This window comes from Alligator mississippiensis, chromosome 8, assembly GCF_030867095.1.
Source record: "Alligator mississippiensis isolate rAllMis1 chromosome 8, rAllMis1, whole genome shotgun sequence".
Lineage (NCBI taxonomy): Eukaryota > Metazoa > Chordata > Crocodylia > Alligatoridae > Alligator > Alligator mississippiensis.
This window is the reverse complement of record NC_081831.1, coordinates 79,927,980-79,940,459: the sequence shown is the minus strand read 5'-3', so window position 1 is coordinate 79,940,459 and position 12,480 is coordinate 79,927,980. Positions and strand designations below refer to the sequence as shown.

Below are 12,480 nucleotides of genomic sequence, written 5' to 3'. Positions count from 1 at the left end.
CAGCTTTTCCCCTGATACACTAATGTGCAGTAGAATTAGTCTACTGTGCATTTAGCGTCTTGTGTAGATGCACCCTGTGTGCAGACATACTCATCCAGTTTGTTGCTCACATGGGATGAAAGTCATCTGCCTATGGATGGTGCCTAGGCGGCTCCCAGCCAAGTTATTTTGAGGGGACTGTGCAGTGTTGAATAGGGAAGAGGCAAACTCCAAACCAGCTCATTGTTGGCTTGTCATGAAGTCAGTTGGCTTAGGTTTATATACAAAATAAATAGTCCTAAATGTTAAATGGCAGCTCCTATTCCAGAGATGGAGCCAGTTCCAGTGACTGCAATATCAGCTGTGGAGCTGCTCCATGGACAACAGATGCCATGCCTCTGACATACTCACCTCCCCAAGCCTATTTGTGCACTGGGAAGAGTGAACTCTACAATACTCCTACCAGAAGAAGTGCTACAAGGACACATTGAAGGCAGACCTCAAGAAAACAGATGAAGAAAAAAGCTGGGAGGAGCTGGCTGCCAACTGACTCCAATAGTGCTGCAACCTCAACCAAGTGGCAGCCTGTTTCCAAGTAAAGCATCTTGCCCTTGAAGCAGAGAAGAGAGAGTGGAGGGGAAGGAAAAGGAGCCTGAAGCCGGCAGCCTACTCTTCCCTATAGAAAGACCTGCAATTTCTACAGATGGGTCTGTGGCTCAAGGACGGGACTCTTAATTACGTAGAGCTCATCCTTGAATTGAGGGATTGCCAATTACTTCACTTCCTCGAGTAGGCCAAAGTGGTTAAACAGAAGGAAGCAAAACAGAACACAAACCTCCAGGGACATACTATTCCATTACAGAATTAAAACCTCAGAAGCATGTGCTTACCATACCTGTGAGTTATCTGATGTTTCTTTATGGCTGAAATGAGATTGTTTCAATGAAGAAGAGCTATCAAAGGGCCAAAATGAAAAGATGAATGAAGGAAAAAATCAAGGTCTTTGCACTGGTAATCAGAGTTTTTCAGAAAGAAAAGGACCAGCTGCAATAAAGAGCGGATCACTGCTATCTTGAGGTGTATGTCCTCGTTAATGTATGCATATAGTTTACAAGTGTATTTAAAATTATATGTAAGTGAGCTCCGCTAGCAATAGAATCTTAAGGAAATGATTTTATTGCACTACGGTTGTTTATTACATAATTTAACAAAACTTCTGGATCAGAAACATGGGCGGATCCACGATTTGGAAAAGGCGGGGTGCAGATGGTTTGGTGCACCATCAAATGTAACACAACACATTTTTCTCCATGTAAAAAGGAACTAGAAACTTTACTAATATGCTAGGGCCCAAGGGCTATAGTATTTAGTTTAAGATTGAAGGAAGAACAAGTGCATCTTTATTGAAATGTGCATTAATTTGATATATCGTATATCATGTATTAAAAAAGCACAACAAACTAAGCAAAAGATAATCAAAAAATATTGTTTCATTAATCCTGTAGTCACTAGAGTTTAATGTACATCTTTTTCAAATGCATAAAAACATTCTAGCCTTCTTGAGCATCTTGACAGGGCATCCAATACTTCACTGAAAGGTATTTGCATACCTGAGTTAATATTCAGCTGAGCTAACATTTTCATGCCTGCGTAAATGTTTTTAGGTAGAGTTAAAAATAGTTTTCAGGGCTGTAAAATAGGAGCTACATGACCAGGAGCAGCTACTGGACATCAAAGCTGTAGAAGAAACGTTAGCTTAATCAGTGGAACATCAAGACCATTAAAAGGAAGAGAAGGTGATTAACACCTGTGAAATGAAGAGTTTAGAAGGAAACAGGTAGATATGAACGAGCCATGAAGCTAATTGACTCCCTCCCTGCTGCCTGAATAGAAATGCTGCTGCCACTGCCAGGGAGTTGGTTTTATGCTTTCAGTGGGCCAGGAATCAAAGGGGAAAGGTGCAACTGTACCATTGCACCCCCCTGGGTCCACTTCTGATTTAGAAACTTTAATTTTTTCAATCTTTAACTAATTATTAGACATTTGTTCTTATAGAGGCCAGATCAGTAGTGGCACACATTTTGTTTAATGCCAGCTGAGCACTGGAGCTGCACTGGGATTTGGTCATACAAGTCACACCTGTGTTTTTTCACCTATTGCAGAGAATGCACAGGATGTTGCAGAGCACATTTTAAACCTGATTGTAAACTTAACACAACTGGAGGCAGAAGAAATGAAGATCATTGTAGATACAACTTCTGACATTGCAAACTGTAGTGAGATAAGCATGACTCTGGCAAAGACAACACTAGGAATACTGAATATGGTTTTGCTGAAACAAAATAATACGCACAGTTTGCACAAAGTGACCAACAGGTAAGTTAGATAACTACCTGAAAATCACTTGCACAAAGCCAAATGAAAGCACTAAGGAATGATTTATTTTATGTCCTGTATTGGCTGATCCAAAGTGTGTCTGGAGATATCCACATAAGACAAACAGTTTAGGGCCAATTTGTTTAAACATTTCAGCTGCTGCTGCTTCCAAGGGTTGCACAAACATGGAGGATGCGCTCTTATGTCTGCCCCATGGATATCACACTCCAAGAAGATGTAGAGAAAGTGTTAAAAGCAGACTTGATCTGAGAAAGGAGGATTGATCAGTGTTGTCACCAGCATGTGTTTCACAAAAGTCACTACAACTGGCCATATTCTTGACAATCTCAGCTTGGACCCCAAGAAATTAGAGAGAAGCCATCCTGGTGAAGTAGGCAGGATACACTCCTGAGGTTCATGCAAATGATGCCTGTTTCAGCAAACATTTTTAGAAACAGGTGCTGAAAGCCCATTCCTTTTGTGGGGGTTCCTTTTGTGGGGGGTTTCAAAAGTCCTGGCCAGGTGGCTGGCTCAATACCTCTGAAGATCATGTTTCTTGCTTGGACAGCTGTGGCTGGACTTAGGAACCTAACTTCAGACACCAGTTTTTAAAACTGGCCTGATAAAGGCACTAGTACCTGCATGACACTTGGACTGCCTGAAGAAGGGTGTTTATACCTGAAAGCTTGTAAAAGAGAATTTTTCCAACTATTTGAGTTGGTCTAATAAAGAATATTGGATTTTCCCACAGAGCCTTGTCTGCCTGTGTCCTTAGACCAACATGGCTACAACCAACACTTCTAGTACCTGCATGTCCTTTAGCACCAGATTCACATCTTTTTGTATCTCCACCCCCTCTGACTTGCAGACTGCTGCTATTTGAAGGTTTCCCAGGCTCGGATCCTGTTTGGCCTGTAACAACATTTCCAAAGAAAATGATGCTTTCATGTCTTGTATTTTGGCTGGGGAAAAGTGCATGGGACTGCTGAGCTCTTTGCAGTGGGCAAATGTGCATTGTTTTTCTCAGTGCAGAAGCCTGAAAGGAAAAGATGCCAAAATAGTTTGTGAAATGTGCCAGATATAAAGTGGAGGGTGGTGTCGTGATCCTCCTAGCAATATTCCCCACCCCACAGAAGTCATCCATGCCGCAAAGTGCAGGGTGGGCACTGTGCCTACCACCAGCACAGAACCAGCCTTGCCCTACAGGGTGTGCTTTCAAGTACGGAAAGTGAAGAAGCCCAAGGAATTCTGTTTATACTGAACGCTTCTCATTGGGACTATACAATTCTGGAGAGAGACCATCATTTAGCACATGTGTGTGCTAGGGTCCTATTACTACCTGGAGACTCTAGTTGTTACAAATTGGTAATAATAATTTTAAATGATTCCAGCCAGAAACCCCCTGGTGTGTTAATGCTCCATAATGCAGCCTCATTCATTATATAAAGTGAAGAAAAGGTGTGCTAGAAGGGTGATGCATGGACTGGTCCATCTGGTTCCAGTGACTGATGAAGAGCCAGAAGAAATGATGATGAGTTCTCAGAAATATCTGTCCCTAAATGATTCCATGAGTGCTGGCATGATACCCTGATCACAGACCAAAATCTTGGATCTAGATGCTTCGGGAAAGATTAGAATAGACTTTGCAATGCTGAGCCATCTGATGACTCCCACTGTGAATCCTAGTTCACTGGACCTGATGAAATATATCTGAAGCAGGGTTATTTTGAAATGGTGTCTTAGAAAGCGAGACCAGCTCAAGTAGGCAGAGTTCAGATATCATCCAGGCTATGATTGCAGGGCATCTTTCTATGTGCTCTCCAAATAAAAATATCCTTTCTCCAATGCTGTAGTCTCAGACTGGCAAACCAGTTCCATCGAGGCTGAACAGAAAAGTGAATATGTGGCATGTACTTTGTTGTCAGGTCTTCCAGCTGATAAATGGAGCTAGCTTTCTCCATTTCCATTTTTAAATACCATAAGACTTGCCAATTTAATGCAGTAATATGTCAATGTGGGGCTCAGCTATAATCCTTACCCAGACAGATCTCCTGCTGATTGGGTGGGGAATGTCTGATAGTAGAAACTTTTCAAGGTGTTTTTCTTTTTCTTGCTGTTGTACTCAATAAAGGGTCTTAAGGACGATTGAACAGATAGGTTACAGAATGACCTATCCTGGGAGGAATGCATCGATAATAATGGCAGCCCTGGCTTTGGTTGTGACACATCCAGATCCTAGCAGTTTCCAAGGACTGGCCTTTGGGGTTACCTCATATAAGGAAGACCTGAATCCAAAGGTGAGAGGAAAGCATAAAAAAATAAGACTGCAAGCTGTACCCAAGTGCAAAAAACAGCAGTTCTGTGGTTGTGTGACAGCCACAAAGCTTTAGGCAGACGTCTCTCTGACAGATTGATCTCTTTGTGACAGATTGAGATGCAAGAAACACCCTTTCAAAAGGCCTTGGCCTCTGTGTTTTTGCCAAGATTAATGAGGGAATACTTGGGGATCCATTCTTTTGATCCAGAAGATCATCCGAAGATCCAGTTTACTTTCTTTGGCACAACTTCACTCTTTATGGTAAGTATGGTCATTTGCTCACACTAGCAACCTAGCATTTAGATAAACTGTTTTTCCTGCAGTGTTCAGGGAAACGTACCCGGTGCTGAGATCTGTTATACAGTGGAAGTTACATCACTGGCACTTTTACAGCTAGATGGGCCCATGCACCAAAAATGTGCAGTGAGAAACATCTGTGCCCCGGTGGAGAGCATGATGTTCAGTCTAACTAGCCCTTTCCACTTCCATGATTGCTACCTGTAGAAATCGTGGTCTGCCAGGTTAATAACAAAGCCTGATCTCCCTTTGTGTGATTTATGAATGCTTGCAGAAGTAATAACAATGCTGATAGGAAACCTTTAAGACCGTTACGTATTGGCATGCACTTGCAGCACATCAAAAAAGCCAAGAGACAGACTGCTATAGCACTCAGAGCATGTCTCTGCTCATACAAGGAGGCACGCCTAGCTTACCTTTTGTAGAGTTCACAGGCAGTAGGCCTTCCTGGCTAGTAGTTTAATAGACAGGCTGTTGGATATCTTGCTGGAGGGAAACAGTTATGCAGCTTTCCCGACCTATTCAATGCTGTTTCCCCTGTATTCTGCTTCAGCTAATTGGGAGACTCTATGTCTCTGTGATTTTGCCACTAACTACACTTTCTAATAAAATAGCAGGGAGCTGAATTAAATTAGGATCCTACTGTGTTTGGCTCATTGCCACTTCCAAGAAAGACAATTTTAAAAACAGAATCAGCAGCAAATAGTTGATCTGCTAGAAAACTGAGTAACCTGAACTTTTTCTTCTTTTTTTTAATCTTTCCATTGCAGGGTGGCAGTTCTGGGAATGAAACGTTGAACACTTATGTTGTGAGCGCCAGCATTGAAAACGTATCCATTCAGAACCTCAAAGAGCCAGTCAATATTATTTTAGAGCATATAAACCCAAACATGGTATGGCATTTTCATTTAATCCCAGGTCTCCAAATTTAATCTTTGCAATAAGGTTGTCTCTCTTGCTGCCAGTTTAAAAAAAGATTTCCTACTGGACAGATCTCTGTAGGCCACACATCAATAGCAAGATTAACCATGTTGCACGGGTTTCAGGCTCTCTGTTTAATGCACACAAGCTGTTGAGGCATGTGTTTGCTTGTCCCATCTCTAGGTACCTGCCAGGGGCATTTCATTTCCTTCCTTGTTTTGAGTAGACCTGGGTGAAAAATTTGGGATGAACATTCTGGTCACTGAAAAATGCAGGTTTGGGTCAACCAGAACTATTTGTTAATGACTAAATTCTGCCAATATCTGGCCAAATAATAATAATAAAAGTCAAAATATTTTATGAGATTTTCAAAACAAAATATTTGGATTTTTTTTGTTTTGAAACAATGCTTCAGTCTATGTTTCCCTGAAATTCATTTAAAGAAAATAAAAGTACTGCTACTTAAAAACACAATGAGATGGATTTTATTAGATCCAGAAGAAATGTTTTGAGGTTTCTTTGCAGGTGGGAGTGGGGAGGGGGATGGAAAAATGTTAGTGTCAGATCAACTTGAAACAAGCCTTAATTCAGCCCTGAAGTGGGATGCTACGGCTACAGAAACAGAAGTGCTCCACCCAATAAGGAAGCTGGCCTGCAGAAATAGGACTTAGTGTGCAGTAGTGGAAGATGAGTTTGCTTCTGATCATATGACATGCTTTATAATCTATAAAACAGACTCTAATATTTGTCTTCCAGTGACTCACCGTGGTAATTCAAATTTCCTTGCCAAAAAAGAACAAACACATCATTGCATTCTCACAATGGGAGAAAAAGGCAACAATCTCCACAAACACAGATAAACCCATTTTGAAGATAGGGTTCACTCATAAGATGCCTACATTGCACATGTTTATGGTGCAATGCCTACCCATATACTGCAGCACAGGGTTCAACCTAAATATGTAATAAGGTATACTTGGTTAATGATCAAATTTAATTTGAGCTTGAAATGTTTACATTTAAAGCAATATGCTCTTTACGCTCAATTCTGGCAATTAACACATGCCTAGAAATGGAGTCTAAAATTGCCCCCTTACTCTTAATCCAAAAGGCCATATGGGCTCTCTGATTTCCCCTCAACCATTTAAAACATCCTGATTAAATATTTAATGAGACTTAGCCAACCTGCATCCTCATCCTTCCAACTAATTGTACATGACAGTCCACAGATTCTCAAATCTCGTAGAATATTTGTCGGGGAGCTGCTTGTGCCTACAAATATGTTTAAAGGAAGAAAGCAAGCGAGCAAGCTAGATAAATTGTATTTTGGGCAAACTAACCATAGTATTATGATATGACTCAAATGGATGAACTGGATAATATGTTATAAGAACAACTCCAACATTTACTAGGAAATTCCATTATTCTGTTACGCTGCTTGAAATAGGCTAAGATACTAAAATGTTTTAAAAAAACTTTTTATGACATATCTGCTTTCTGAAGCAGGTATTACATCTCATGATTTTCTTTTCAGCCCAGTTTCTAACTGCATGCACTCTCAGAATGGCACACTAAGATGAATCATTTGAGATCTGCCTGTAACTAGTTATGCCTCTGCAGAAAACTATGCCGATCCAATGATATTAAGTACAGGAATCAGCCTTGGTTGAATACATGATACTTCTTCATTCTTTCTGTAGTAATCGATGGACAGTCATGGGAAATACAATGCACTACAGCAAAGGTGCCCACTGGTCCCCTGGCACTGTTGTCTGGCCTCTGGGGCTGCCTCTGGGTCTTTGGGGAACCCTGCAGGCCATGGCCCTGTAGTCTAGATCAGGTGTGCAGGATGACACTGGGCCCAATCGCAGTACACGGGGCCACAGGATGGCACAGGGCCCCGGGGCCTGATCCTGGTGGGCAGGACCAGGTAAATGCAGCATGGGGCCCCAGGACCTAATCCTTGCAGGTGGAGGTTGTGCAGGGCCCCTGAGGCCTGATTCTGGTGGGTGAGACCAGATGGAGGTGGCACAAGTTCCCCGGGGCCTGATTGTGGCAGGTGGGGTCCAATTTGGACTATGGACCAACTCCAGACCCCTCATCTGGCTCACAGGGCCAAAAGATTGAGCACCAGTGCGCTACAGTATACTAAATTTTATGGAACAACATAGCTACTATAATGAAAGAAGGGTAGGGTGAACTCAGAGACTGGTGATGGAAAAATCCTTCACCTCTAGGATGCCCTTTCTAATCTAGCCAAGATAGATGACAGATAGAAATTGTTGCCAGCTGATGGATTTTGGCGGTGCAAGAGATATTGTTGGTATTCATAGTCCAGTTCTCAGTGGGCAGGTGTCCATAAGCAGAGAGATGTAGTTGGCCTAGTTGTCTAAAGTCAAGAAGGCAGGGTAGAATTGCACCTTTCCTGATGAAAGCTATATATACATACACGTCTACTTTGGTTGGTTTATAAGGTGCAAATCTACCCTGCCTTCTAGGTCTCCATAATCCCATAATTTTTTGTCAACAGTCCCTTGATACGAGGAGGACAGTCGTCCAGTAAGTAGGGGAATCATTGGTGAGTCTGGAGATAGCTGAGAAAGCCAACCTGAGATAAGTACCTTATGAGTACCAGGCGGACAAGGATCTTTGGGTGGATGTGATATCTTTTATGAAACCGACTAAATAGTGGAAAAGTTCAGAGCAAATGCTCTTCTTCAGGCATAGTAAAGAAGGGTGTTTGTGCCTGAAAGCTCGCACAGAACATTTTTTCCAACTATTCAGTTGGTCTAATAAAAGATATCAGATTTACCCAAAGAACCTTGTCTGCCTATGTCCTTAGACCAACACCGCTACAAACAACAATCTTCACAAATACCAGGACACTCAATAACATGGTTCATAGTCCTAATGAAGACTAAGATGTGTCTAAGCATAGAGACAGAGGTCCCTTCTTATTGTTAGCTGAACTTGGGACAAGTTGGAAGGGCACTGTGGAGGAAGCTTGGTTCAAGCAGGCCATGCTGTGGCTATCGTTGAGCCAGATCCTGCTGCTAAAATCTTTGCCAAACCAAAATTAGGATTTGGAATCTAACCTGGGGTTAAAAATTCACTTCTTGTTACACAGCAGACACTAGAAAGCAATGTCAAGAAATGTCAAAGAACAACCCTTCTTTTTTCTTTCAGGACAATGCTTCAGTGCGCTGTGTGTTTTGGGACTTTATGAAGAACAGTAAGTACTATTTAGAATAAAAGCAAAGTTAAATTTAAGTAAAACTAAATCTTACTGACAGTAGAAATAATTTAATTCAAGTTTAAAATTGGTATTAGTGACCTGTTATGAATAATAAAACTCCAAAAGGGAAAGATGGACATGAGACTGGGAGTCAGGAGATAGCTACTAAAGTGATCACTGTATTATAAAGATAGATGGTCACTAGAGACTTGGGTTCTGTCCTTACTCTGATGTTGAGTCACCTGTAAAATGGAGATGACAGTTTTGTACCTCTTACCAGTGCTGCTGTGAGACCGTAATTGTTAAGGCACCATAAAATACTCAGATAAAAACAGAAGTACAAAGTATTGCTGCTGTCAACTTCACCAGAGATGCACAACTGGATTGGACTCATTCAGAAGAGGGTGCTGTTAGAGTTTGGTATAAAGTGGTGCTTTTTATAACTGCAGTTTATTAAACAGGTGTTAGGGTTGAATCACAACCAATTAAACCAATGCTTCAATTTTTATGGAAGATGCTTCCTTGTGTTTTCTAAGCACACTTGGTGGGCTTAATTTTGCCTTTGTTTACATGGGTGTGAATCAGGAGCAACTCAACTGGCTTCATTCTAGGGAGTGAAATGTAGTACAAGGGGCAAAGGAACACTGGAGCTGGTGTGAGGGGAGGCCAAAAACTTTGGGTCAGGCCGCTGGGCTCTCAGGACATCTGCATCTGGGTTTTGCTTGACCCATTACAGCATTTTGGCCAATGTCCCGATGGGAAAGTTCTGAGAATTCCTGGGGACGAGGACCAGTATTTGGAGGTTAGCTCATCACTGCTTGTACTCTGCCTCTGCTTTTAACATAGACCAGCTGCATCATTAACACACACTTCCTGGTAAAGTGCTCATTAAAAAAAGAATATTCCCCTACCCAAATCAATGAGAGGCTCAAGAGAGAGCCTGCCCAATTTGCTGGTTAAATATGGTGGCCTATCCCTGTCAGAACACTCAAACATATTGATTTTATCAGGATAGATGTGCAGACAATGCTAAAAAGTTCCAGCATGCCTGAGAAGAGACAGCAGGTCCTGCATGCCAGTCTTCACTGGTTCCCTTTGGTCACCTCTCTCTGGAAGGGCATGCACATCCAAAACAGCAGGGAGAAGAAAGGAGAAACTGAAGGTTTCTGGAAGATCATTTATTTTCCCCCAAAATGCACAATTAGAGCTTTGAATAACAGTGGTTTTTCAAGGAAAGGACAACATTCTGGGGTTTTCTGTAGACTCAGGAAGACAAGACTGTACTGGTTTGATGTCAGTTGGTTTGGGGGAGGTTTTCTTTGCAACTACGATGCTAGAAATGTCTTTAATAAAGAATATATTATATACATATGTATTTATACATATATAATATTACTTTCGATATTTCTTCAGCTGCCAAGTGCAGTGAGAATTTTTTTAAAATCTCAGGCAACCTTCCAAGTTGCATGTTCCTGTGTGAAATCTCACCCATGCGCGCTTTTAGCTGACCTGTATTCCGAACTAACTTCAGCTCATATTCACACATTGTGCATGTTGCAGAGCTATAAATGACTGGGCATGACTAACTCTAGATAAAAATCTCTTTTCTGTTCTGGGCAGATGGACTAGGTGGTTGGAATACATCTGGGTGTGAAATGCAATACACGGATATGAATTATACAATCTGTTATTGTAACCATCTTACCCATTTTGGAGTCCTGATGGTAAGTACTGTGTGAATCATCTCCCCAAAAATTCGAAAACTAAACTATCATCACTGGATTCTTAGGAGAGAAAACAGAAGGTTTATTTCTAATCTAGCTGTTGGAGAACTGTATCTTGCTTTAAAAGTTAATAACAAGAAGATAAGAAATTTTAGGACAGACAAAACCAAGCCAAACCCTGAATGAACCCTCAAACCCAGTACAAATTCATTTTTGCAGCAGCTGTCCCTACATCTTTACAATTTTGCTTCATTAATGTTGCTGCATAATTTTCAGTATTGGAAATATGGTGGTAATGCCTAATACCTGTCAACTGCTGTTATATTTCTCTGGAAGTTTTATTACTGAAAGCATCCATCTAAAAATGGATCTGAATGTAAATATGGAAAGGACCAATATTATCATCTTTTACTTATATGGCATCAAGCATGCACTAGTTTCTTTAGCAAAATCCCAGCTCCCCAAAGCTTAATATCAAAACAGGCAAGGTACAGGTGAAGAATGAGGAGTGAGTTGCAACAAAAAGTGACGATGGCTGGGAAATTCCAAATAAACTAGGGATCGGATACCAGCCAAGAGATAAAAACCCCACAAGGGGTAACTTGAGATCTATTATTTGCCTCTGGCATATGCAACACGAAGATAAACACATAGTTGTGCTTAACCTAAGTGTCCCCTAGAGGTCAGCAGTACCCTACGCAGAGATAGAGGCAAGAACCGTCTGTGGTAGTAAAAATGTTTCTTTGACGGGAAGATTTGGATGTTGTGCAGTTCAGGCGGTCTGTCTTGTTTCTAATTAAAGCAATGGGCTTAAACCTAATTTTAAAACCACATTTTTTATCCACTGTCATTCCTGCAATGTGTAATAACTGTTTAACAGCACAGAGGGTACCGGATTCTGCAAACACAGGGTTCCAGGGTCACGTTAAGCAATAGCGATAGCGACAGACTATGGCAGGAAACCAGAGTCATGTCACGAACATCTTTGGGATCTACAGTATGAGAATGAGGCCCATTCTGTTGGATAGTTTTCAGAGCCTTGTGCTTGGTAGGAGTTTTGACTTGATGAGTCCTCTCAGACATGGAAATATCTAGCACTTTTCTGCAGTCCACACTCACAGCAACCACTATGTTAACAAACTAGAGTTTCTTCTGCAAATTGGCAGGCAAGGTTCTTTGGGTAGATATGATGTCTTTTATTAGACCAACTAAATAGCTGGAAAAAAGTTCTTTGCAAAGCTTTTGGGCACAAACACCCCTCTTCAGGCATAGGGAGACTCTGCTGCTGTTATGAGTTCTCCAAAGTAGAAAAGAAGCTGAAGTCTTAACAAGAAGTCGGTGAAGATGCAAGCGAGTGGAATTTGGAAGACAATGGGTAGAGATGGGAGGGAAGGGAGGGAAAAGTGTGAAGAAATGCAAGTGGTCAGCTTAAGGCAAGTTACCTGGTGTGTCAAATGGCAGTGTCTAGTGTTTAATGTGTCATAAATCCAGTGTCTGTATTGGGTCCATGATTTTTTGTATCCAGTAGATTGATGAAGTGAAGTTCATAGGCTCGTCTACGAAAGGTGTTTTGTAAGTTCCCTTTGAGGATTAGAACTGAGAGCTCAGAGTGGCAGTGATTGTCCTGTGAG

The 12,480-nt window shown here is 41.4% G+C and overlaps 1 protein-coding gene across 3 annotated transcripts in view; it reads left to right on the top strand.

The window, feature by feature from the left end:
- ADGRG4 (adhesion G protein-coupled receptor G4) overlaps positions 1 to 12,480 on the top strand; it is a 55,277-nt gene that overhangs the window by 34,842 nt on the left and 7,955 nt on the right. For all 3 annotated transcript variants that reach the window (XM_019492791.1, XM_019492792.1, XM_019492790.1), the window contains 6 exons: positions 2,142 to 2,355; positions 4,487 to 4,652; positions 4,784 to 4,933; positions 5,740 to 5,862; positions 9,077 to 9,122; positions 10,746 to 10,849. In XM_019492791.1, the coding sequence (XP_019348336.1) occupies positions 2,142 to 2,355; positions 4,487 to 4,652; positions 4,784 to 4,933; positions 5,740 to 5,862; positions 9,077 to 9,122; positions 10,746 to 10,849 (803 nt within the window). The remainder of the gene's footprint in view (positions 1 to 2,141; positions 2,356 to 4,486; positions 4,653 to 4,783; positions 4,934 to 5,739; positions 5,863 to 9,076; positions 9,123 to 10,745; positions 10,850 to 12,480) is intronic.